Source organism: Hemicordylus capensis, chromosome 5, assembly GCF_027244095.1.
Source record: "Hemicordylus capensis ecotype Gifberg chromosome 5, rHemCap1.1.pri, whole genome shotgun sequence".
In the NCBI taxonomy this organism is placed as follows: domain Eukaryota; kingdom Metazoa; phylum Chordata; class Lepidosauria; order Squamata; family Cordylidae; genus Hemicordylus; species Hemicordylus capensis.
Window position 1 is genome coordinate 223,342,649 of NC_069661.1, and position 25,317 is coordinate 223,367,965.

Below are 25,317 nucleotides of genomic sequence, written 5' to 3' on the forward strand. Positions count from 1 at the left end.
GGGCTAAAATTAATATAAGACACTGTCTTATTTTCGGGGAAACACGGTAGCTGGTCTCTAAAATAAAACAAGGCAGCAAAAAACTGTATGTGATAGAAATAACACTTTATTGTTTTAGAATAAAAGGACACTATAAAAAGTGAACATTATTACCTTAAAAGACAATATACATTCAATGAATATAAAATTTATAAATAACAAACAAGGAGGAAAACTGTAAACAGTGCTACAAACTTAGCAAAAAGTACATTCCTTCTGGGGAGGACTTTTCTCACGGACTGAGTTCCCTCCACTCATGAATTACCATAACTGTTAGGGGTTGGTAATCAGAAGAAGAAGAAAGTGGATTAAGGCTGCAACATTGTGGATGCTTTCCTGGGAGTAAGTTCCATTGAATTCAGAGGGATTCACTTCTGAGTAAACAGGCATTGGATTAGCTTCCTTTGACCTGAATGGTCAAAACCTTTCTCTCAAAACACTTGGACTCAATGGAGAGGTGCCAGTTGACTTCAACAGGTTTGGCTCATGCCTAAACACCAAGTGCAAACTAGGCTTTGAGGCTGAGTGCCAGTGTGGTAGATAGAGGGTTGCACTTGTGTCAGGCTTACCTGGTTCAAGTCCCACTCTTGTCATGGCAACCTGTAAAATGGGAATTGTTGTGGAAGGGAATGAACTTAAAAGCATTTCATACACTTTCAACAAAATATATATAATCATTAGCAAAATAAAAAATAAAAATGGAGGTCTCCCAAAAGAAATGTATTTTTTGCTGGGTTCTTCCCCCTCACTCACATCCCTCCATTTGATTCCATGTTTTTTAAACCCATCAGACTGCTTCGTTATTCAGGAAGGGAAAGGTTTCTCTCCTCTGCCCCTGCCTGCTTAGCTGTGTCGCATGCCCCCCAATAACTCTTACCTTCTGCAATGCAAAATGAAAAGCTGTGTATATAAAAAAGGATAGGCTTGTTGGATGGGTGGCCTATTTTATGTAAAGCACAGAGATATATTATAGTCTGAATAAGAACATGTATCATCTTAGCAATAAAATAGATGTCCACAATCACTTGATTGCAATACTGTGGTGTCTCGGCTATGATCTTAAGTCTACAGTCAGTGGAGAGAATACAAATCCACAGAGCTGTCATTCAGTGGAAACACAGATGAACATCTTTGACAGCACAGTAATTGAGAGGCTGCTTCCTCTTCTCACCCTTCCAGGTTTGAAATCAGGCCAGATTGATCTCCAGCAACAGTATTCCACAAGTTGATAAACTGCAGCTTAATCATCACTGTTGCTGGAGATGCTAAACAGCTGGGATTTTCTGCCCCCACTTTGAATTCATTGAATTTGGCCTGCTGCAACACAAAGCTAGATTAGTTGGCATCAATTTCAAAAGGGAGATGACTTCATAGAGAGGACGAATTCAAGTTCCAATTTGATTTTAAGGAAAGTAGAAGGGACTTCGTGACTTTCAGGATCTGATTTATCAACTTAATTGGTAGCTATTTGAAACAAGTCTAGATAATGTGTGTCCTGTTGGCTATTAATGAAACGTGTGCTCCCTGCAGCTGCAGTCCTCAACTCATGACTTGTATGGCACATCTGCACAGAGGTTTTGAAAGGTTCAGAAGAGCATTTAACATGTACATATTTGTGTAATGCAGAGAATGGGCCAAAGTTGTCTGATCTTTAGCCATTTGCACCAAAAGAAGCCCTATTATCAGTACCTGTTGAGCAGCTTTCCAGCTCTTAAGGTGAGGAGACTGGTAGCTTTTTCTTTGAGGAATTCTATCCATTATAATTCAGTTCTAATACTGTGCTTTAAGAATAATTTCATTGATCTCAGTTGGATTAGGATTAAGCACCATCAGGGTTGCCGCTGCAGTACTTCTAGCTCTTTTTAAATACCTGTTCTATTCCTTCTAGCATCAATGGCTCTGTGAAAATGCCAGAAACTCCTGTCTAATAATGGTTCTAAAAGAATTATCTTAAAGGAAAGATCATCTCTCTGTATATCAGTACAAGACTGGGAACACTATGACCCACATTAATTCTAAAAATTAGGTGAACTCACTAAAACTCTCTCCCTCCTTGCCTTGGATGCTCTGCCATCACACACACCCACACACTTTGTTTTTGGCCCCAAAGGATGTAATCTTGAGATGAGGCCCGTATACACAGTAGTCATGTGATAAAACTGCACTGTGCCACTGCAAGCTGGGGGTCGTATAGCTGAATGTTCCCCCATATTAGAATAACTTCCTGCATGAGGATTCTGGCTTAGTTGTCTTCCCCAAAGCACTGATATTCTGTTGTGTGGGGATTTTACTTTTTCCTCAATTCAATTCAGTTTATTACAATCAAAGATCAGCACACAGATCAAATCCAGATGTGGTATCATTCCTTATGCGGTATCATTCAAACACAAATGCCCTCACCACCTGGAGTTTGAGATTGTACAGTCAGGAATAAGTTTAGCTCATGATCTCCTTTGTTGACTAGCTCCACCTCCCATTAACTTCAGTGGAAGTTCTGTGCATGAGGAGAAAGTAATAGGATTGCAGTCCTGAATCCCAGCACAGCAGTTTGTAAATTCAGCCTACAAGAGTTTATTCATTCATTTCAATAAAGGAGTCAGCTACCCCTGCTAACTGAGCAAAGAGACACCTTTCAAAAATGGTGATTCTTATATTTAGCAGAGGGAGAGCAACTGGTCCTATCCAACCCCAGCACAGCGTTCCTCCAGTGGTTGTTGCTGGTGTCTACCTTATGTTTCTTTTTAGATTGTGTGCCCTTTGGGGACTAGGATCCACCTTATCTTATTTATGTATTATTTATTTTTCTATGTAAACCGCTTTGATAACTTTGGTTGAAGAGCGGTGTATAATTATGCGTAGTAGTAGTAGTTATGTGCATGCTTATGTTTATCGCAGGGCAATTTCCAGCTTATGACAGCTCTGTTTTCTACATGGAATGAACTGAAGATATATAGCAATATAAGATAAATAATAACTATCATAAAAAGGTGGGGGGGGCCTTTGTGTTAAGTGTCAGCCCTTCACCCCAGCCCACAACCTTACCAAAATATACAGTTGCCCAACCCAACATAACCCTGCTCTTTGACAACATTAAAATGTAAAATACTTTTACTTTATTAGAGATTTTTATATTATAGTTTTTCACAATAAAAACAAACAAATCACCAAGTCCACAGTGAAGGTGGGCAGACAGCTCCTCCGTCCCTATTGCCAGAAGGCACAGCAAGCCCATAGCCCATGATGACAGCTCTGCCTAAACCACAGATGGAGGACTACACCACACCCTCCCCCAAATTGTTTCTAAGATCATTGAGACCTAGAGCTTTAGGGATTACCGTACTTCTGGAGTGGGATATGGTTACATATTCCCTACCCATCCTCTCGTCTGCTGGATTCTTCTGCTTTCATTAGGCATACTGATATAGGCCAATTCTAAGGAGCACTAAGTATCCGTATGATGATATGGTCTTATGATAAGGCTCCTATTTTGTAGATGGTAAATTATCACACTTATAACAAGCCCCCAAAACTTAACGTTTTCTCAGAGTGTTCAGTTATTTTGCAATCTCATCACACTGAGGTACTCTCACAAGACCATTTTATCACACAATGACTGAAGGGAGGAAACGTAATGACCCTTCAGTCTCCGATTAGGTGAATTGGCTCTTATTGGGGCTGAAAGGAGGGGAGGGAAGCTCATGAAGAAAAAACACAAATTATTATCTCTACGGTAGAAACACTGGAGCTCCAACATCTTTAGAATTAAACAAAAATAAAATAGTAGCCAGTGACTTGGAATGTGAAGATTGCTCCTTTGAAACAAAATAATCAAACCTTTTGTTGCATATAGCATAGAACACTTCCATGTCCTGTCGCAAATAGCTTATGTCATCACATCTATATACATTTCTGTTCAACAAAACATTTGTCAGATGATTTATGCTTATAGCCCCAATTAAGTGTCTTTTGTCCCTTTCCTCCAACCCTCTCCTTCCCTTATACCCTTCTCCAAGATTCCCCGTGTTTTTTGTGTTGGTATGTTTGCATCAACTTGGGGTTTGATAGACCTTAAAATGGCAGCTTTGCCACCAGGTCAAAACCACAACAATGTCTAGTGCTGATTTGGTTCTGAACACGTTTTCTCTGCATTTGTGTTTAGAAGAGTGATTGCCTCCCCTAATTGCTGTTGACTTTAAAATGTTGTTTATGCTCTGTGCAAACCCAGAACTGCCATGGAGCTTCTGCATTCACATTTGGAGTGTGACAGGCATTTTGATGTGATGCTTCTAATGCACATGGCAGTTCAATTCTCCTACTGCTCCATCCAGTACAGACATCAAATTTTTCTCTTCCTGCCCCCACCCCCAATTTGCATTCCAAAAGTTTTATTTACATAGTCTTGACGACTAAAGGCATGGGAGAAGAAGCAATGTAGGGAGCAAGAGGGAGGAGTGGAATTCTGATACAATACCCAACTGGGAAATTTTTGAGATTTTTGTTTTCCTACAAAAATATAGATTATATTGCTATATAGATAGTGATATATAACTTAGAGGAAAGGCTCCCTTGTTTATCTGGTGTGCAAACAGAAAATCCCAGACAAACAGCTTCTGACCAAAATGGGTAATAGCAATTTTTTTAAAAAAGTGATTTAAAACAAAACAAAACAAAAAATCAGTTAAGACAGCATAGAATTTAAAAAAAAGTTCCAAGTGCTAAAATCTGCAAGAAACAGGCACCAATATCATGGTTGTCATCATGATCTGATATGAGTTAGTGTCCAAAGAATGATCAGCCACATGGGAAGGAAGGAACAAGAAAGAAAGAGGGGGATTTCAGGGATCTGTGGCATTGATGATGGTTTTATCAGGAGGCGCCCATCCTCTGTACCAGCTGCAGTAGCCCTCCTTCTGCTTGATGCAGGCATAGTGCTTTGACTGGTACCCTGACTGGCCAAAGCTGGAGAGCATGTCCGTCCACAGGCACTCATTCTTGGAGGTCACAAAGCAGGGAAGGTAGTAGCAGGGCTTAATCTGTAGTTACAAAAAGAAAGCACGTGAAGGAGTGGCTTGAATGGTTTAAGAAGAATTGGGTACTGACTGTATTACTTTAAGCCGGTGTATGTTGTTTTTTTAGACATTAAATGGCCAATGGGCACTTTTTAAAAAACTTGGCAAATAGTGCATGCAAGGGGGATCTGAATCTGGATCCTGGCAGTGGGTAGGGTTAGAGGCTCCTCCGCCTGCCATGGTCCCAGCCTGCAGGAGCCCAATTCCACACATTGTTTAATGTTAGAAGAACAAGCACATGCTTTTGTTAAGTAATAGTGTAGTTAACCCCAAGGCTGTCTCTCTAGACCAGGGCTGCTCAACTCTGGCCCTCCTGCAAATGTTGGCCTACAACTCCCATAATCCCTGGCTATTGGCCTCTGTGGCTGGGGATTATGGGAGTTGTAGTCCAAAAACAGTCCTACAAACCCCACCTACACCCTGTGCTTTAATTGAATCTGGCAACCTTAAGGCTAAGGAAAGAGGCATACCACGTGAATGGGTCCCTAGTCACATGATATGTGACTAGTCTTTGCAGTGCTTTTCATTTGGGTCAGTTTTCTTTCCCAGACTTCCACAAGGCCTTCTGACCATCTGTCCCACAACATCTATCTGTCTAACTTGTCGGATGTTCTAGGAATGGTTGCTATAGGCATACCTTGCAGCCACAGCCTAGGTGGTAACGATGGTTCAGTCCTTTGCGTTGGGACAGGGTCAGTCGATCCCACTTTTCATTTAGGTTACACAGCCCAGTGTAAACCTTTCCATCGTATACTCGGCCTACAAAACACAATGCAAATTATTCATTCTAACGTTGTTCATTTATTCAATTCCTGAATCTGGCAATATTCTCAGTGTCAGAACTTCCAGTTTGGAAGTTGATGCCAGCTATGAAAGCCTATTCTGCTTGCTTGTGAATAGCAACATGATGATTACCTCTGCAGTGGGCCCAGCATTGGGATTTTGTGCTGATTTATGCATATTTATTTTCATGCAGACCTTGTTGATAATTAGCACCTAAACAAATGGGAGGGGGGTGGGAAATCTCAAGGCAATTCTCATTTGAATTTGATTTCAAAAATTAAAAGTTATATCTTCCCAGTTATATCTTTCCAGAGTTCCCAGTGGTGAATTATTTTAGACTTTGAATCTAATTTCTCAAGCTGGCATTTAAAGTTAATCAAGGCTGAAAATCTAAGGTGGCTTTTAAAAAATTATCCCTTGGTGTTCAATTTGAATATTGTGAGTTGGTCTTGCTGTAGCAAGCATGAATTGTTCCCTGTCCGCCTTATTTTGCATTTGGATGGGTGACGACAGGTGAGCACTGTCTGCTGTAAGATATTCCCCTTAGGGGATGGGGCCATGGCTCAGTGGTAGAATATCTACTCTGGTCCCAGGTTCATTCCCTGGCATCTCCTGCCTGAAACCTAGGAGAGTTACTGCCAGTCAAAGTAGACAGTACTGAGCAGGATGCACTAATGGTCTGCTTCAGTATAAAGCAGCTTCCTAACGTTCTTAATATGTTCAGAACTAAAATGCTGAATTTTAATTCTGAAATTTTGACCATTTTGGAATTTGTACACATTGAAGGGAGCTTAGCCCGCTTTCCAGGGATCTTGGGAACCACCAGGCTCTCAAGCGAGCCCGGTGCTCCCAAGGGGGCTAGCCCGCCTAACTTCCCCTCCCCTAAGACAAGGTTAAAAGAGCGAGCGCTCCGTTAGCCTCATCTTTTTGCTCATGTGTTACTGTGGCGTGCGGCAACACATGAGTAGACCCCCAACCAGGAGACTCCCCCCAATTTAGCCATATCACGCCTCCCCATAGCATTCTAAAAACAGTACCAAAGGGGGCCAGAGAGCCAGCGTGGTGTAGTGGTTAGAGTGCTGGACTAGGACCAGGGAGACCCGAGTTCAAATCCCCATTCAGCCATGTTACTTGCTGAGTGACTCTGGGCCAGTCGCTTCTCTCTCAGCCTAACCTACTTCACAGGGTTGTTGTGAAAGAGAAACTCAAGGATGTAGTACACCGCTCTGGGCTCCTTGGAGGAAGAGCGGGATATAAATGCTAATAATAATTATTATTATTATTATTATTATTATTATTATTATTATTATTATTAAAGCACTAGATTTAAATGGCATACCAGTAATGAAACGTGTAGGCCTGATACTTGCAAGCCACATGCACTAGCACTGAGCTGCATCCCCTCTAAAAATATGGTGGAAGCAAATACAGCCAGCAAGCAAGCTGTGGGGGAGAATTCTGATACTACTTTACCTGTAATTATATACTGGTGCTTGTGGACCTCAAGCTTGACCCCACAAAGACTCTCGGAAGCCTCTGTGTAGATATATTGAACCTGTGGCATCTTGTCAAATCCCCTGTACATCTTTTGAGAGAGAAAGCGGAGGGGAGGGAGGGAAAGAGAAAATGTCAAGCAATGTTAAAAAGGACAGACATATGGATTTTTTATTTTTGTTGTCTTACATTGCTGTATTCAACTAATTACTGCAGGATGGTAACTTTTTATTTCTAGAGGACCACACTGTAGTAAATTTCCTAGGATCGCAGCTCCAGGGGACTCAGCAGATGGTTTGTACAGCAACAAGCACGTGCATATACTTAGCAGACTTCTAATCTTAGTGCATAATATTAGTCCCTTCTTTTCCATTACTGAGCCACTTGCTCAGCTCTCTTGTTACCAAACTAGATGCAACAAGAAATGCATCATCTCATTCCATCTTAAAATAGCAACCAGTGAAGGCTCCAGTCTAGATGAGAACCACAAGGGAGGGGAGCTTAACCCTTTTCCTACCTGAAGGTATCATTTGCCTTGGGAGGAAGAGAAAATATGGGTGCAAACAGGAACAGTGAGGGGGGCACATTTTCTTTGGATAAAATAGCATGGGGAGGGGGAAGGGTTAACCCTTAAGAGCCATGGTCCCAATCTATGTCATAGGGCCCCCGTGGCTGCTATTTTAAAGGCATTTTTCTCAACAGACAGAAATGCTATGATACACTTTTAATTTCATCTAATTTGGCCCATACACCATCATAAATGGTGTGTGTGTGTGTGTGTGTGTGTGTGTGTGTGTGTGTGTGATTTCCAGATGGCCAGATGCCTGACCCCCATCACAGGGCTGCAGTTTCCAGGATTCCTGATAGGAGAGCACTCGTGGCAATTAATTAGTATTTGTTCTAATGCAGGCATACCATAAGATTTCTACTCAAAGACAAACAGGCTCATCTTATAGCCTCGCAGGAGACACTTTGATACAATCTGTGAAAGAATCAGAAATCTGAAAAGATCCCCAACTGCATTCCCCCCCCCACTTTTTTTAAATGCATAGATTATCCTGCTCCTCTTATATTAGGCACAATCTGGTAGAAGCTTTTCCTCTGCAACCTGTTGCACGACATTCATTTGAGCAGGAGAAATTCCTATCATTTTTCTGCTGTTTGCCAGGAAAGCACAATCAATAAAGCAGCATTATTACTCTTGCAAGCCTTCTGTCACCACAGTCCTGCATTTCAGGAAACCTCATGATAGGGGACAAAGTATTACAGTAATGAGCATTGCCTGGTGGTGCCTGCTAAGGCTGCACCAGTTCCTGTTGAGTCAGCATTCCAACACGCAATCCCCCATTCTTGGGGATTAGGTGGGACTGTGGAGGAAAAATCCACATGCAAATCATATGGTTCATCTCATTTCACGATGACCTTAGAACTGATGTCATGGGACAGGAATGGATTTTCCCCCGCCTCGTGAGTTTTAAGAGCCCTCCTTTGGCTATAGTTTGCAGTCCTCCCACCGCTGGAGGCTAAACTGTATAGGGGAGGGGAGGGAATTAGTGTCATAAGACGTGGCGTTTGTGCCTTTCCAATTTACAAGACACGCTGACAGTTTAAGTAATGCAGTCTCCTTTGTTGGAATACCTCTATGGTCTGCGAAAGCCATTTTGGACAATCCCCATACTGAGCAGCACAACAGAAATCCAGCAGGTGAAGCTTTTCCTGACATGGAAAGTGATCAGCAAAGCTTCACCTGCTTCATATCATGCTGCTCATAGAAGGCAAAGGAGCCGGGGCGGGGGAGATGACAACCCTAACAGCACACCATAAAAAGGGACTAACAGATGCGACAGAGGCAGGCCCAATTGTTAAGAAAATAATAGGCTCCAGCATCCCCCTCCTGGCTGCCTCTGCTGCATTTTATATCATTTTTTCTACAATCCTCCTTTTAGGAATTTAATTGATGCTGGAGCCTATTTTCTTCCTGAGAAGTGTAGCAACTTTGAATAAATATTAGAGTTGGAAAGGGCCTTGGAGGTCTTCTGCTCAGGGTAGAAAACTGCTATAGGATCCCTAACAGATAACCATCCAGCCTCTGTTCAACAGCTTTTAAAGGAGAGCCCACCAACGCACGAGGCAGACTGTTCCACTGATTACTCAGGAAATTCTTCCTAATGTCTAGCCTAAATTGGTTTCCTTGTCACTTCAACCCATTGGTTCTAGTCCTACTTTCAGGAGCAACAGAGAATGAGTCCACTCCTACTATGGGTCAGCCCTTCTGATATTTGAAAACAACTAGCATTCCCCACCCCCACCCTTTAGTCTTCTCTTCTCCAAGCTAAACATACCCAGCTTCTTCAACCATTCAAACCATCAGTTTCTAGAATTCTCATCATCTCTATGGCTCTTCTCTGAACCTGTTCCAGTTTACCAATCTCCTGCTTAACATGCAGGTCCCAGAACTAGACACAAAATTCCAAGTGAAGTCAGAGCAGTGAAGGATAGACTGGAACACATACTACTTGTGTGATCTGGATACTTTCTAGATCACTTCTTGTGGTCTGGACAGTGTAACACAGCCTAAGATTAACTGAGCAGACCAGAGGCACCTTTTAAAAGTGGTGATTCTTCTTATTTAGCGGGGGAGAGCAACTGACCCTATCCAGCCCCAGCACAGCATCCCTCCAGTGGCTGTTGCTGGTGTCTATCTTATGTTTCTTTTTTAGATTGTGAGCCTTTTGGGACAGGGAATCATTTTATTTATGTATATGTATGTAAACTTTGGGAGAGGTTTATAGAACTTTGGGAACTTTGTTGAAAGTGGTATATAAATATCTGTAGTAGTACAGGCATATCTCATTAGCCACAGATTCAGTATCCATGGGTCGGGGTGGCCGGAAATGACCTCGGAGGTCATTTCTGGCCATTATTTTGAGCACGGGAACCATTTTGTTGCTCATTCAGGTGTTTTTTGTTTTTTTTAAAAAACACCTTTCCCACAAACAATTGTGGAATAATGGCAAAATTCGGACTTCTGGGGGTTACACAGGCCTCCCTCGACGCTGGAGACCTGTGGAGCACGACAGGGCATCATTTTCTGCAAGATTTTTGAACCTAACATAGACTTTAATGACCCAGTATTTGCAGTTTTGCTATCTGTAGTAATTGCAGAGAACAGAACCCCCACAAATACCGAGGTCCTGCTGTAGTAGTAAGATTACATTAGCTTTTTTAGGAGCTGAATTACACTATTGGCTCATGTTCAACTTGTAGTTCACTGAGACACTTAGATCCTTTTCACATGCACTGCTACCAAGCCAGGTATCCCCATCCGATATTTGTGCATTTCATTTTTCTTGCCTAAATGCAGGGCTTTACCTTGGCCTCTTTTGAATTTCAGCTTGTTGGCTTTGGCCCAATATTTGAGTCTGTATAAATCAGTTTGAATCTTGATTCTGTCTTCTAAGCTGTTAGCTATACCCCTTCCCCAAGCTTTGTATTGTTGGCAAATTTGATAAGTATCCCCTCTCTCTCCCTCCCCTCCAAGTCACTTATGAAAATGTTGAACAGAACAAATCCCCTCCAGGTTGATGTGGAGCCATTAATGAGTACCCGCTGTCCAACCAGCAGTGAATTCACCTAACAGTAGCATCATTTTACCTTCTTGCCAACAATGTTATCATGGAAGACTTTGTCAAAAGCAAGATCGACTATACCCAAAGCATTCCCATGATCTACTAAACCGTGTGCATTTTGTGTAGGGAACATGAGGTTTGGACAGGGAAAGAGTTAATAATTTGTCACCTACATCTAACTAATTCCCATCTGTTTCTCCATGAACACCAGTCAACCTCACAGTATTCCATTTTATCTTGGGCACACTGTTGCCATCATTGACCAAAAGGTTTAATCACTGGATTGGCTCAGCAGATTTTAAGTCTGTAAAGGGGAGGTTTTCAATCCCTGTGGATTCAGCCAGCCACCTTACACTGTGCTTTAAATAGCTGCCTCAACCCCTGCTTTATAGGAATTTTGCACAACCCATATTCTAAAACATTGGTTGTGCCACCAACAGACCTAGTTTGCTCCAAGCAAGGGTCAAACTGTACATTCCGAGAAACACAATTAGTGCTTCTGTGCTGGGTTTGGTTTTGTGGGCTGGTTGTTGTTGTTGTTTTTAAACTATAAGTAGCAGGTGCTGGGGGACCTGATATGAATGGGGATCACAGTGTGGTAGGAGACAGGTTTTAACCCTTTGCTTTGCCATGGTCTCAGTCTTGATCAGAGGCCTGAAGCTACTATTTGCTCCAGGGAGGAAGCTCTCATTTGCGCCAATGGTAGTTTTCCTCCAGGAACAAACAGCAGCGGCAGTGGGGCCTGACTTGGATTGGAACTGTGGCAGGTACAAAGGGTTAACCCCCCACCTCCTTCCACACCACAGTCTCAATCTGGATCAGCCCCTATTCCATAGTTGTTATTTATGGTTAAAAAATAAATTTAAACAAATAAGCATGGACATTCTAATGACGTGCTTCTCATAATATGTCATTTGATCCTATCCCCTACAAAAAAATAGCTGATGATGTCTGCTGCTGCTCATATAAATGCAGACCTCCCAAGCCCTAGTGATTATCAGCTCTGACTGCCAGAAGCACAAGATCCACAAGCATTCTGGGTTCTTTTTTAAAAGCCAGTGTAGCTACACAAGTAAAGAAAACAAGACATTGTGGGGCTTCAAGCAGAAATTCCACTCCTAGGAAGGAGGTGTGTCAAGCCTGGCTTTGGCAGCGAGTCTGCTTTGTGAAAGCTTATGAAACGGTCTTCACCGCCTTGCAGCTTTTATACTTAGCTAGATGATGCCTTATAAAGAGAATTACTGTTATTAGGAGGCAGGCAAGTGGCTGTTTTTCTAAACCATTACTTTGTCTAATATGTTTCAGATTTCTACAATCACTGCCAGAGTCTCTTTGTTCCTTTTTTGTTTCTTACAAAGATATTATCCAGTCTTATGACTGAGATACTGCAGCCAAGCAAAATAAACCAAAGCAGATTTTTAACATTACATAACAAGAGGTCAATTGGCAAAAGAATGTCCAGAGCTACAGGTTTAAGTGAAATCTTTTCATCAGTCAGAAAGCGCAGAAGGGAGCCCTCATCAGGGGAGGAAGGAGCTCTTTTCTCTGCAAAGTCAACAGTTCAAATCTAACCAAGTTCAAAGAATTCCTTGCCCCCTCTGGTATCTAATTAGCTTTATGGAGATTTTTCACTGCCTTGCATTAGTTCACATTGGGGAAAGCAGTGACGTCACTCTCATTAGTGCACTTGACGCACTCAGCTGAAAAATCAAGAGATCCAGAGTTTATTTGTACCATAACCATAAACCAATGTTTGATGTGGTAAAGTAAAATGAGGTGAACAAGTCAGGTGGCTGTTTCAACATGTCTTCATTTCAAACAAAACACTTAAAAGAATAAGAACATCTTGAGCTAGGATCTGGAGGGCTACTGAAATGCTCATGTGATGCATCTTCCACACAAAAAATGGTAATGTGAATTGACCCCAGGTATACCATGGCTCCAGAGAGAAATTGTTTCAAAATGAGGTTATTATCAAAATGGCATTGTATAGAAGAGGCAGCCATACCTCTCCTGTAACTAAGAAAAAGTTTGAAACCAACTGCAGTTTTCTTCTGTTGAAAACAGGACCTACAAGACCATCTAAGAAGTTGTTTCTTTGGATTATCATATAAGCGTTTTCAACCTTCTTTTGAGAAATTGTTTCTCTTTAAATTCATGGTAAATGTTGGGATTGATTCACATGACCATTCCTAAAACCCAGAATAGTAAGACTTAGCCCTAATATAACCCATCTTTTCACCATACAAAAGAAGAAGAGAAGATTAGGAGAAAATTGTTGTCCTGTATCTAGCATTAGAACAGTTGAATCCTTCTCCCTCTTCAGGGCCATGACACTTTGTTTCTAAAGATTAGCAAATAAAATAGAACTATGTCTGCCTCTCTGAACACCATACAGTGCCTCACATACCGCACAACACTCCGTCTGACTAAAAATGGAATGTTTGCACAGTTGTGAAAGAGCACTCTTGTGCAGGATGCTAGAATTAGGGGTATGCACAAAACTGGTTTGCCTGGTTCGGTTTTGTGCCCCCTGAACATACCCCTGACTTGGCTCAAATTCGAGCCAGTTCAGGGGTTCTAAGTTTAGTTTTTCAAAAGCTTTTTATACTCGCAGCCAGGTCTGGGTCGGCGTTGGCTGCAGGGGGGTGGGGGGGACTGTGTCTCTGCCATCACTCCCTCCCCCCACCAACCTTATCCATGACAGGTTCAGCCCATTTCTGGGTCCTTACAGCCTTTCCTCCGGTGCCGGTGGCCATTTGAGGGCCACCATGCATGCCCAATGGGCCACAGCTGCAGCACTGCTCCTAAAAGCCTATACGTGGCGTCAGCACACAATGCATACGCAGTGGCCATGTGAGTGCCGATGCCACACACAGGCTGTTGGGAGCAGCACTGCAGCCACACATGAATTTTTTGGAAAGCAAGCGCTGCACCCAGAAAAGCAGCGGGGTGGCAGAGCAGGTAAGGACCTACTTACCTGGTTTTTTAAACAACCAATCCCTGCACATCTCTAATCAAGATTCAGATAAGTGTTTCTATTGTCATCTGAAATATTCTGCTGTTTGAGTCCAGTATAACTAGATGCTTGGGTACTCACCTTCATCTGTTTTACAGTATACCGCATTGTCCCAAAAGGTCCATCTTTCATAAGTTTCTTGCCCACAACTTTGGCTCGGATAACTGTAATAAAAGGAGAAAGCTTTGTAAATAACACCTGGTATAAATAGTGTGAACTGGCAAAGCTGCTTGAGGAATAGCATAAACTGTAGGGTGGGATGGTGGTGTCCGGTATAATTGTACTTTTGGCACACACATGCATACCAGCAGATATTTTTTCCTTGAAATTAAAATTCATAGCTGAGTGTACAAGTGCAGCTCTTGGAATGATCCTTGAAATGTTAAAAAGCTTATCCTTGAAATGTTAAAAATCCCTCAAGGAATGTTAAAAATCCCACAACAGGCCTACTCTCTCAACCAGCTTTCACAAGTTCTACTCACAGACTAGTGAGAGGCAGGCTCAGCTCTGAGAATGGCATGGGATGTTTCCTCCTACTAGAGAAGGGAGGGAAGCTCTTCCTATACAAAAACAGGACATTGACCCAATTCGCATGCTATGGGCCAGCACCAGGAAGTCGTCTGTGGATCAACAAAGTATTTTAACTGGAGTTGCCACCTAATTTCACTAAGTGAAATTGTGAAGAAAATTTGGTGGTTCCTACTTAGCCAGTTAAATGCAAATCTTAGGAGAGCGGGGGGATGCACACATGCTTTTTTTCCTTCTAAAAATGCAGGTAAGACACAACATATCTATAAATGTAGACTTTGGGCAAGATGAGAACTCTTCACTGTAGCATTCGTAAAGAGTATGAATGTACTCTGGCCATTTTTCCTCTCCTAAGATTGTTTCAAGATTCCAACAATCACTGGATTAATAGTAATGGCCCAGATTTTAATTCTTTAAAAATATTCACCCAGGGGAACAGGTAATATGGCTTAAATTTGGTTTGGTTAGAATGCAAACTTCTGACCTTATCCTTAAAAATAAAATAAACTAGTGAAGTATGCTTGTCCTCCCACCAACAATGGGAGAAGATGTTTGTGCCTATGCTTACTGTGTAATTTATAACCTGTACCAGGTTTTGTTGCATCTGCAGCTGGGTGACATATGGGTGGTTTGAACTAGTCCCATGGTTACTGCACAATGCATCATTTTGTGCTTTTGTGGGACTGCTATCCTACAGAACCACAGAGAATCTTGATAAACTGCAATTCCCAGGAAGGCTCATGCAATATGTTCATTCATGAGACTTTCTAGGGATTCCAAAGCAGCCTGTGGCCTGCTCAGGAATGGATCAGACCCCCTGTCACCATTACTCTTGGCACACTTAATATTGTGTTTGACAGCAGCAGGCCCCGCCCATGTCTAGTCACGTTGCAGCATGCATTGGTAGCTGCAGTGCCCAACTGCTCAGTGCTTCGTGTGCATATGTGGGGATGCCTTTTTTCCTATCTGAGCTACAGCGTACTTGAGCGAGAACAGAAGACTCCCCATCTTAGAGAGTCTTTCCCAATGGGACTTTTAGTGCTGGTAAGGGTGACATCATCAGCACATAGTACTGCTTAGAGGCCTCGTTTGGTTTGGAGTTTGAGAAGTCTGATGGGTTGTCCAGCTGGGTCAAAACACTGGTCTGAACTACTAGAAACCCAAACTTCAGGCACAATTCAATTGTGGTAGAATTCTGTGGCAACAGAGTTTGAAGCTGTCCTCACAAGCATCCTACCCCAGGCTATGGCAGCCCAGCCTGGGCTAGGTTGCTCATGAGCAGCACCGGGATCGAGCCAAATTCCCACACTGCCCACCGGCCTAACCCAGCTTTTAACCTTGGCAGGGGATTGTCTGGGCGATCACCGCTGAGTTAAAAAGCTTCTCCCTGGCCCACCGCCGTTTTGGGCAGCAAGCTGGTGGGAAGGAGCGGCTGCGCTGCTCCTGGGATGCATGAGGGAGAAAGTCTTCCCGCTTCCGCCTACAGCCTTTGCCGCGCCGCTGCTCATGTGGATGCGCATTGCGGCAAGAGCACAGACGGTCACCGCTCGTCTGTGGGGAAAGGCAAATGAGCTCCCGCCTTCCCCCCAACCTACCTGTCCTCCCAGCTGAAGTCATGTGGAAGACCTCTTTCTCTTTCAGGCAATATACAGTATGTTTGCTCAGAGAATGTGAATTTCAAAAGACATATCCTGATATTTACACAAGTCTTGGACTTTGTGTTCTAAGTGTTGCCAGGGAGTCTCATGCCAAAAGCCGAGCAGGGGGCAGGGAGGGAGAGAGAGAGAGCAGCTTTCTTGGAGATCGATCGATCAATCAATCCAGGTCCCTGCCCCATATCATCCAGAATATTTTGAGGACTGCTCTACCTCCCAATTTCAAATTCCATTCGCTTTATTGGTTTTCATTTGGAATATGTGGAATTTTATGACCTACAGTAGAAGGGAAATTTTGGCAGACAAAATGTCTTAAGCTTCTAGAACCCTTTCCCTTCTTTGTAACCTTTGACAACATATCCACAGAATGTTCCTTTCTAGGACTCAAAATTGTACAGGTTCCATATAGAATCAAATAAAGCACACAGTAATTCTTATAAATATGCATACATGCTTGTGCACACACAAACACACTCACCATATTATAATATGCGGTGCTTTTTTTAAAAAATGGAGCACAAGAAGTCGACAAGAAAAAAACCCCTCCTAATTCTCCCTCCCCTTAGACGAGGTTAGCGGAGTGAGCATTCCACTAACCCCATCTATTTGATTGTGTATTGCCACAGTGAGGCAATACACACATGAAGAGACCCCCACCAGGAGGCTGAAACAAGTCTCCCGCCCCTGGAGGTGTCTCCAGGATGCCCTGCACGCTTGGGCGGAACATCCTGGAACTTCCGGGGGCCACGCGGCCCCCAATCCCCGCAGCCCCCACCAGCTCCGTGACAAAGCCAGCAGTCATGTGGGTGGCCGATCCAGCCGCCCAGGGCTGCAGGGATGATAAGTCTGTGGGGAGAGCGGGCTTACCTGCTAACCCGCTCTCGGCAAGTCTCACTGATCGTGAGACCCGCCTCAATATCTTTCTCATTAAATCGTTGATATTCCTGATTCAACGTCACTGTTTTGTCCTTGCGTACCACAGCTCTCTCCTCTGGATTCTACAATAATCAAGCACTCTGCTGCCAGATTGCAAAGGATTGGGCTTTTAAGGGTCCAGCATCAGGCATAACTGAGCACATTAACAAAGCTTCCTGAGTACTAGCTCCTCAGAAGCCATTTGTGCTGCTGAGCTGGCTCAGCAATAGGAAATAATAGCCTGAAAGAGGAATGCCCACTAGTTGGCATTCTAATAGTAAATGCTCAAGAGAACTGCCCAGTATGGACTAAGGCTGCCTGACTCAGCCCCACATACCAGAAATAGAAAGTTGTGTTCGTTGTGGCCATGAAAGCATGCGTTTGTAAGGCCACAGCCAAAGTATATCTTTAAAGCAAGGTTGTAAATGCTTGAAGCCATAATCTACAGACCACTTATGCAGAATAATCCCATTGATGTCACTGGGGCTATTCTTAATTAAGTGGTTAGTGGGAAATTACTGCCTTGCATTTACACACACAGTATTTAGACATCAAAAATACACTGGAATTTTTTTAAAAATGTTCTTAACCAATAGTTGTGGGCATGTTGGCATGGTTTGCCTTACTAAAATCATCACCTCTTTGTTTTTGAAATCTTCCAAACATCCTTCTTTACTCACACAAAGCAGTCTTGAGAAGCATGGCACTGACATTTGCTCCATCAATTGACGCAATAAATGGTTACAAAAATCTGACATTGCAGCCCTGGGTGGCTGGATCGGCCACCCACATGACTGCTGGCTTTGTCACGGAGCTGGTGGGGGCTGCGGGGATCGGGGGCCGTGTGGCCCCCGGAAGTTCCAGGATGTTCTGCCCAAGCGTGCAGGGCATCCTGGAGACACCCCCAGGGCCGGAAGACTTGTTTCAGCCTCCCGGTGGGGGTCTCCTCATGTGTGTATTGCCTCACCACGGCAATACACAATCAAATAGATGGGGTTAGTGGAATGCTCCTTGTCCCCTTTGCTAAGAAGGGTCCACCCTGGTTACATATGAATTGAAGACTACATGTTTAAGCACTGTAAGATATTCCCCTTAGGGGATGGAGCCGCTTTGGGAAGAGTACTTGCATGCAGAAGATTCCAATTTCCCTCCTTGGCATTTCCAAGATAGGGCTGAGAGAGACTCTTGCCTGCAACCTTGGAGAAGCCACTGCAAGTCTGGGTAGACAATACTGAGCTAGATGGACCAATGGTCTTACTCGGTATATGGCAGCTTCTTGTGTTCCTGAAAGGCAAATCTAAAAGCATGACTACATTTGACTAATGGGACACAAGCTGTGCAGATCAGTCCTAAGCTTTTTTGCTGATCTGTAAATAACAGCAATGCATATATTGACATAAATTGTTTGAATATAATTCAAAATCTTTGTAAAATATAGTACAGCTATCTTGCTAGATTAATTTTGGCATGATAAGATATGGGATTGAAAATGGAGTTCTGAAGACGATTTTGTAACCATTTATTGCGTCATCAGCAGTAGCTTCTCCAAGGTTGCAGGCAAGAGTCTCTCTCAGCCCTATCTTGGAAATGCCAAGGAGGGAAATTGGAATCTTCTGCATGCAAGTACTCTTCCCAAAGCGGCTCCATCCCCTAAGGGGAATATCTTACAGTGCTTAAACATGTAGTCTTCAATTCATATGTAACCAGGGTGGACCCTTCTTAGCAAATGGGACAAGTCAGTCCACCAACTATATATGATGGCCCGCTCTGGGCTTGAAGAATGTTCATGGGAAACAGCATGCTTGCTCAAATATAAAATCTGATCTAAATAATTTACCAGTTGGGTTTTTTAATCTATATCAACTTCTGCTGTGTTTTCTCACAGTATTTTCCACTAGGCAGAATTACCATAAGGAAACTTAAAGAGTTATTTCATCAATACACTGCATGATAATCAGAAAAAAGACACCTCGAACACTTCTTTACTCTCTCCTTTCCCCTCGAGTCCGATTACAGTCCTACTATTACTGATGGGAAATTTAATCCCACACAAGTGGATACCAAAATAGCAGCATATTTTTAAACCACAGCCACTTTGAAGTGATGCCTATGAAAACATTCTATGAAGAATGTTTCTGAGTACTTTGGGGTTTCGGGTTGAGTCATTTTGTGGGATCAGAGCAGCTGGCAAGGTCTCACGGATGACTTGTAATTATTTATGTAATATTAAATTGGATAGGCATATAAATCTCTGATAAGATAAACATGGCAGCTGAGCTGTGGTCCAAAAACAACCCAACAGGCTAGCTCTTAAAAACCTGTCATTGACATATATAGATGCAGTTATTTACATTTTTTAAAACTACACATTTTCTATATGCTTGTGCATATATGAAAACGTAGACTTTTATTTTTGGTTGGAAATTGATTGTTTTTCAGAAACATTTTTGGTTGTCTGGGCCAGCTCTAAAGCATGGATGCCAAAAGGAATGAAGTGCATCTATATCTTTGTAATTCCGCTTGCAGTTTTAAAACAGCAGATAAATATAGCCATTAGGAAAATTACACCTGATAGCTTAGCCCTTGCATCTGATCTTGTGCAGGGAGTTCTGCAAGAGCAACCAAAATACACTGGACCCTTGTCAGTTAATGTGCTTGTCTATAGGCAGGCAGGCATGCATGCACGCACTCTCCACCCACCTAAAATTCTGCACACATTTTATTTTTTCCTTTGATGTATGGGCTAATATCCTGACTAATGAAGCGCTTGTGTAATGAACAAAGTTGCATTAGTGCAAGAAGATCACATAGTTGGGCTAAAAACAGGGATTTGTGCATTGCACAAGTTCCCCTTAAAACAAATGAGATGTGCTGCAGTAGCGCAAGTGGAAGCATTCTTGCGGCAGTGCAACACGGGTCTGGAATGCCAGCTCCAGACTTAGCGCAAGTAGCTAGCGCAACAAGTTTGCACTAGGGTGCCATCCTTCCACATATGCTTTGTTTAGATGTCAACCACAGTTACTATAAATCCTGTAAGCTTGCATAATGGTGTTTGCATATAGATGTGAATTTCTATCCATGAAGGGCTTCCAATCCAAAGGAAAGAGGAGAGCAAAACCAAAACCTCTATCTGGCCAAACAGCTGTCATCATTTAGTGACACCATTTGGTAGCCACCTGCAGGCAGCTGCTTTAAGGTCTTTTAAAATTACCACTGGGGATGCCGGAGTCCCAGCTGCAGCTGTAGTAGGCATCCCTGATGGCAATCAGTTCCGATAGGGCTATCACCTTTTTTTTGGCAGGGCTCTTACGCAGTTAACAGCTGTGTTTCAGGCTGATAACCAACAGTTCTCTTTATCAAAGTTGCAGAAATACACAACATGGACACAGGCTGTTATTTAATGGCGGTAGTAGAATAGGAAAATTAGGATATATCCCACCTTTCTAAGCTTGACCAAAGCAGCTTGAAACAACATGCAATAATCCCAACACCACAATTTAGTTAGGTCATTCATACAATCAAAAACTGTGTTCTACCCAGGTTTGGGAGCTGTGTGTGCTACCAATTTTCAGTTGTGTGGAAGCAATGAAAGAGGAAAACCTGGGTAAAAGTGACTGTGTAGAAGCAAGGTAGGAGGAAAACCTGGGTAGCTTTTCCCCCTACCTTGCTTCCACACAGTGAGGCTATTCTCACAATGCGGGGGGGGGGGGACTGGGGAGCCCAGCCAGGTTTTCCCACCAGGCGAGCCCGGTAGTTCTCTGGCAGTTAGCCCGCCAAAGAAGCCCTCCCCTGAACCCAGGTTAGCAGAGCACTCCGCTAACCTGGGTTTCCTGTTGTGTGCCACCATGCCATGGCTCCGCACAGCGGTGACATATAAGGAGACCCCTGCCGGGAGGCTGAAACAAGCCGCCCGGTCCCAGGGGTCTCCCCAGAATACCCTGCGCACTCACACGGGGCATCCTGGGACTTCCAGGGGTTGGGCAGCCTCCAATCCCCACCACCTCAACCGGCTCCATGGCGTGTAGACCAGGGATGGCTCGGCGATCGTCTGTGGGGAGGGGTACATTAACCCGCTCTCCCCTCAGACCCTCGGGAAGCTCTTCTCACTAATTGTGAGAAGAGCTTCAATCACATCTATCCAGGTTTTCCTCTTACCTTGCTTCCACACAACCAAAAATTGGGAGCACGCACAGCAACCAAACCCAGGTAGAACACAGTTTTTGATTGTGTGAATGGCCATAGTATTTTGGATAAACTGGCCCCCAAGGGAAAGAGCAGAGAGGAATTCCATTCTCAAGGGAGCACAGGAGCTACTTTATGAGAGAGCAGAATAATGTGCAAGGACGCTTAGTGCCATTTGTACAGCTGGGGAGGTAGATGCATTCTTCAAGTGACAAGGATTATTTTGTTTAAAGCTGAAGAGATAAAGCCTTTGGCTGTCAGGAAAACTAATGGCCCAATCCTGTACATGTGCTGCACTGCCAGAAGGCACAGCCAAAGCCAGCTGTGTCCTTGCCAAGCATAGACTGCCATTTCTGCAGAGACTGCCACTTAGATACAAGCTAAAGCGTCCTTCTAGGACTGAGCTGCTCAGATTGCACGGTTTTAAAGGCCAGCCAAAGAAAAGGTTATAACTGGGCAACATTTTTGGAAGCACCTGACAAAAAGAAGCCCTTTAAAAACTCAAGCATTTCTGTAGGATTAATGGGGTTACTATACTGAAAACATCAACCATGATGATGATGATCATTCTCAGGGTCAGTTCCAGGTTGTATCAGGACTTGCCCAGATAGCTTTACTGCCTATTAGGGATTATGGGGGACATCAAAACATAATGTAGATGTGCCTTTTCCCTTGAACATCCTGTTGTACTTTTTGCAGACCACGCAGATCTTTCTGATGGTGTGCTAAGCACTGTCACCAAGTTAGAAGTACTGAAATAGGTAGGGCTCCTAGTTCCAATAAGGAGAGCCATCCTTTGATGGGAGTGTTGTTGTTCCATGAGAACGTTAAACCTATTCAAAGGAAACGGAAAGAAGAGTCACAAGCCTGCTCTGTGTCAAGAATTGTCTTAGGCAGTAACTGAGATTTAAATGGGACACTATTCTGATCCTGGCAAGCAAAACATACATGGACTTATGTCCCTGATGATTCATGAAGTCTTATATCTAATAGTTTCTTAACTGTTCTGATTCACAGGTTAGCACAATGCACTGTGTACACATAGTGAAAGCTCAAATGTGCAGATTACTGTGCCATGCCATCAGATAAGTGATGCTAACCTAATATTATGACCTGAGGCACTGTGCTAATGAACAGGCTGATATAACAGGAAACAGCTATGTCACTATGGATGAGATTGTGAAGGCATAAGATTGGTGGGACATATTTCACCTATGTATCCTTATAAGGGCATTTTAGAAACCACAAAACAAGTCACACTGGCCTAAATACATGTCCGCAATGTTTGAAATAAACACTAAAATGGCACTGCTGCTGATGCACCACACAGTGGAATGGCTTCACCCCACCTGCTTCAACTAAGATGGCAGATGTAATGTACCTCTGTGCACCCCACTGGACAGCAAATCATGTCTAGGAATGGGCAATAGATTCAGAGAAGAGCTGAGGTGAGATAGCTACCAGCCGCTATTGCCAGAGCAGTATCTACCCGGAGTGAACCACAGGCTCACTGGCGGGGGGGGGGATGTGTAAACTACTCAGTATGTCATCCAATGCCGCATGGCCTTGGAATCTTAACAATAACTCCATCTGACAAGAATCTGAAAATCCGGATGCAAACAAAATATCTCTAGGTCATTTTTCCTTGAGAAACCTGTTCTCAGTGAAGTTGTACCATCTCCTTCCAATTGCAAACTGTGGCTGCTTTGGACTCTGTCATGAGAACTGGCTTACAGTCAAAGTTTCTCAAGTTAAGAAATGCCAAGTGTTTGACACTCTCTCCCTACAGTTCCTCATTAGAGATTCTACACAGTGATTAGTGACCTCACTGCTGTAGCTGAAATCTGTATCAGAAATCCCACAAAGCCAAATGTAAATAAAGCTATATTTATGTTAAATTAATCTGATACTGCTTTAGGATCCCTGAATAATTGTGACTCCCATTGTTTTTCATGCTTGATCATCTATGCATTAAAAAGCCTCTGATCGGGCTGCAACTTTCATCTTCCTAAAAAAGCACAAGAACTTCAACATATGGTTTAACCTCCTTTACCAACAATAACCAGCCAGATGGTTCTGGGCAGTCCATAAGCAGGACATCATTCATCATCATTCTGATTGTCTTTCTCTGCAGCTTTCCACCCCTGTACACAAAGTTCCTAATGCAACCACATCATACATTTATATAAAAGTATTTATGATGTGAACAGATTTATTTTCAAACTCTTTTCTAATTATTTCTAATGTGGAACTTGTTGTGTTCATTGCTGCTGTGTGCTGAATTAATGGTTTCATTGAAATATGCATCTATCTATCTATCTATCTATCTATCTAACAAACATATTTTTATAATGCCCAAAACTTACGTCTCTGGGTGGTTCATGAACCCAAGCTTTCTTTCCTGGATAGTGAGGCAGTCAGCTAGTTTTCACAATCAGAACTTGGGGAGAAGAAGCCAAGTTTGGGAGCTGCGCACACACCCGTTTTCTGCTCATGTGTGAGTTTAAAAACAAGGTGGGAGGCAGGTAGCTGGCTTGGTTGCTAAGCCCCAAGAGGGTAGGATGAACATGCCCTACCCAGATTCCTTCCTCAACTTCAGAACGAGGTAGGAGTAAAAACCATCCAACCCAGCTGGGGCTTAGCAAATGATCAAGTTCCTCACCTCCTATCTTGTGTTTAATGTGTAAACCATCAAGCTCCCCACTTCCTATAATTGTCACACACGGTCAGAAAATGGGAGCACACTTGGGTAGGACACTTCTCTTAACTAAGTCGTGATCATGGAAATGAACCTAGTATATATGTATAGTTTTGATGTTTTGCCCAAATGTGTCTCATTTTATGCTTCCTTTGAACCTCATGTACCATTTTACCACCAGCCACTCAAAGATCCTCTTCTTCATTATTTCTTTGGGTTTTTCACCATCCTGAATAATTTGGTATCCTTAGTGTATTTGGCTACCTCACTACACATCCCTCATCATTTATGAATGTTAAATAGCACTTGTCCCCATACAGATCCTTGGCACATCCCTCTACTTATTCCCCTCCATTGTAAAAACTGTCAAGAACTATGTGCTGTTCTTTAACATACTGTAGCTAAATGTAATTTTTTATAACCAACTGCAAACCTTTCATCACACATCACTTTATCCGTTTCCTTCTCCACACCAAGAACTTGAAAGCTTGCTGTCTTCTTTGTGGAATTTAGTTAGTTCTAATAAAGGTATTACTCTGTTTTGCTTTTCTCCTAACGGGTCAACACGTCAACTTACGGTTTTTACCTATTCTTTAACGTTACTGATCTGTAGTAGGACATGTCCTCTTATCCCATAATTACTATGAACACTGTAGCTGAACAGAACACCCGAAGCACCCATTACTACCCCTATAATTTGCTTTCTGTATGCATTGCATTCCTCTTGTGCTATCAGTGGATATTATTGAACAACAATAGCTGTTTATACTGAACAACAAGAAAGCATTCACCAGTGGCAGTAATGACTAAGCCTACTGCCGATTACACTACTCACCTGTCAGACAAAATAAGATCTATCTAAAGCAACTCTATAAGAATGCAATGTATATTTCTGCCTCTTGTGATAATTCTCTGTAATCTAAGAAGATTTAAATCATAGTAAAGACTAAATAGGTTTACATCTTATCTTAAGGCCACTCCTTAAGTGGCGCAGCAGGAAAATGCTTGACTAACAAGCAGAAGGTTGCCAGTTCGAGTCCCTGCTGGTACTATATTAGGCAGCAGCAATATAGGAAGATGCTAAAAGGCATCATCTCATTCTGCATAGGAGGAGGCAATGGTAAACTCCTCCTGTAGTCTACCAAAGAAAACCACAGGGCTCTGTGAGTGCCAGGAGTCAAAACTGACTTGACGGCACACCTTACCTTTCTTTACCTTATCTTAAGACCAAGTTACATGTTCTGCAGGAGATCAGTGACTGTATCTCCTAATGTTCCATTTTTTAAACTTAAAAGCAGCTGCAGGA

General features: G+C 42.9%; 2 protein-coding genes across 8 annotated transcripts in view; one reads left to right on the forward strand and one right to left on the reverse strand.

Annotated features, from left to right (window-relative positions):
- The window catches only part of SYN3 (synapsin III), a 304,303-nt gene that overhangs the window by 96,299 nt on the left and 182,687 nt on the right, over nt 1–25,317 (forward strand). The gene's annotated exons all lie outside the window — the stretch shown is intronic.
- TIMP3 (TIMP metallopeptidase inhibitor 3) overlaps nt 89–25,317 on the reverse strand; it is a 64,782-nt gene continuing 39,553 nt past the window's right edge. Inside the window, exons 2-5 of the mRNA XM_053257389.1 lie at nt 14,115–14,197; nt 7,365–7,476; nt 5,746–5,867; nt 89–5,072 (exon numbers count right to left, since the gene is read on the reverse strand). Coding sequence (XP_053113364.1) covers nt 4,875–5,072; nt 5,746–5,867; nt 7,365–7,476; nt 14,115–14,197 — 515 coding nt within the window. The 3' untranslated portion in view covers nt 89–4,874. The remainder of the gene's footprint in view (nt 5,073–5,745; nt 5,868–7,364; nt 7,477–14,114; nt 14,198–25,317) is intronic.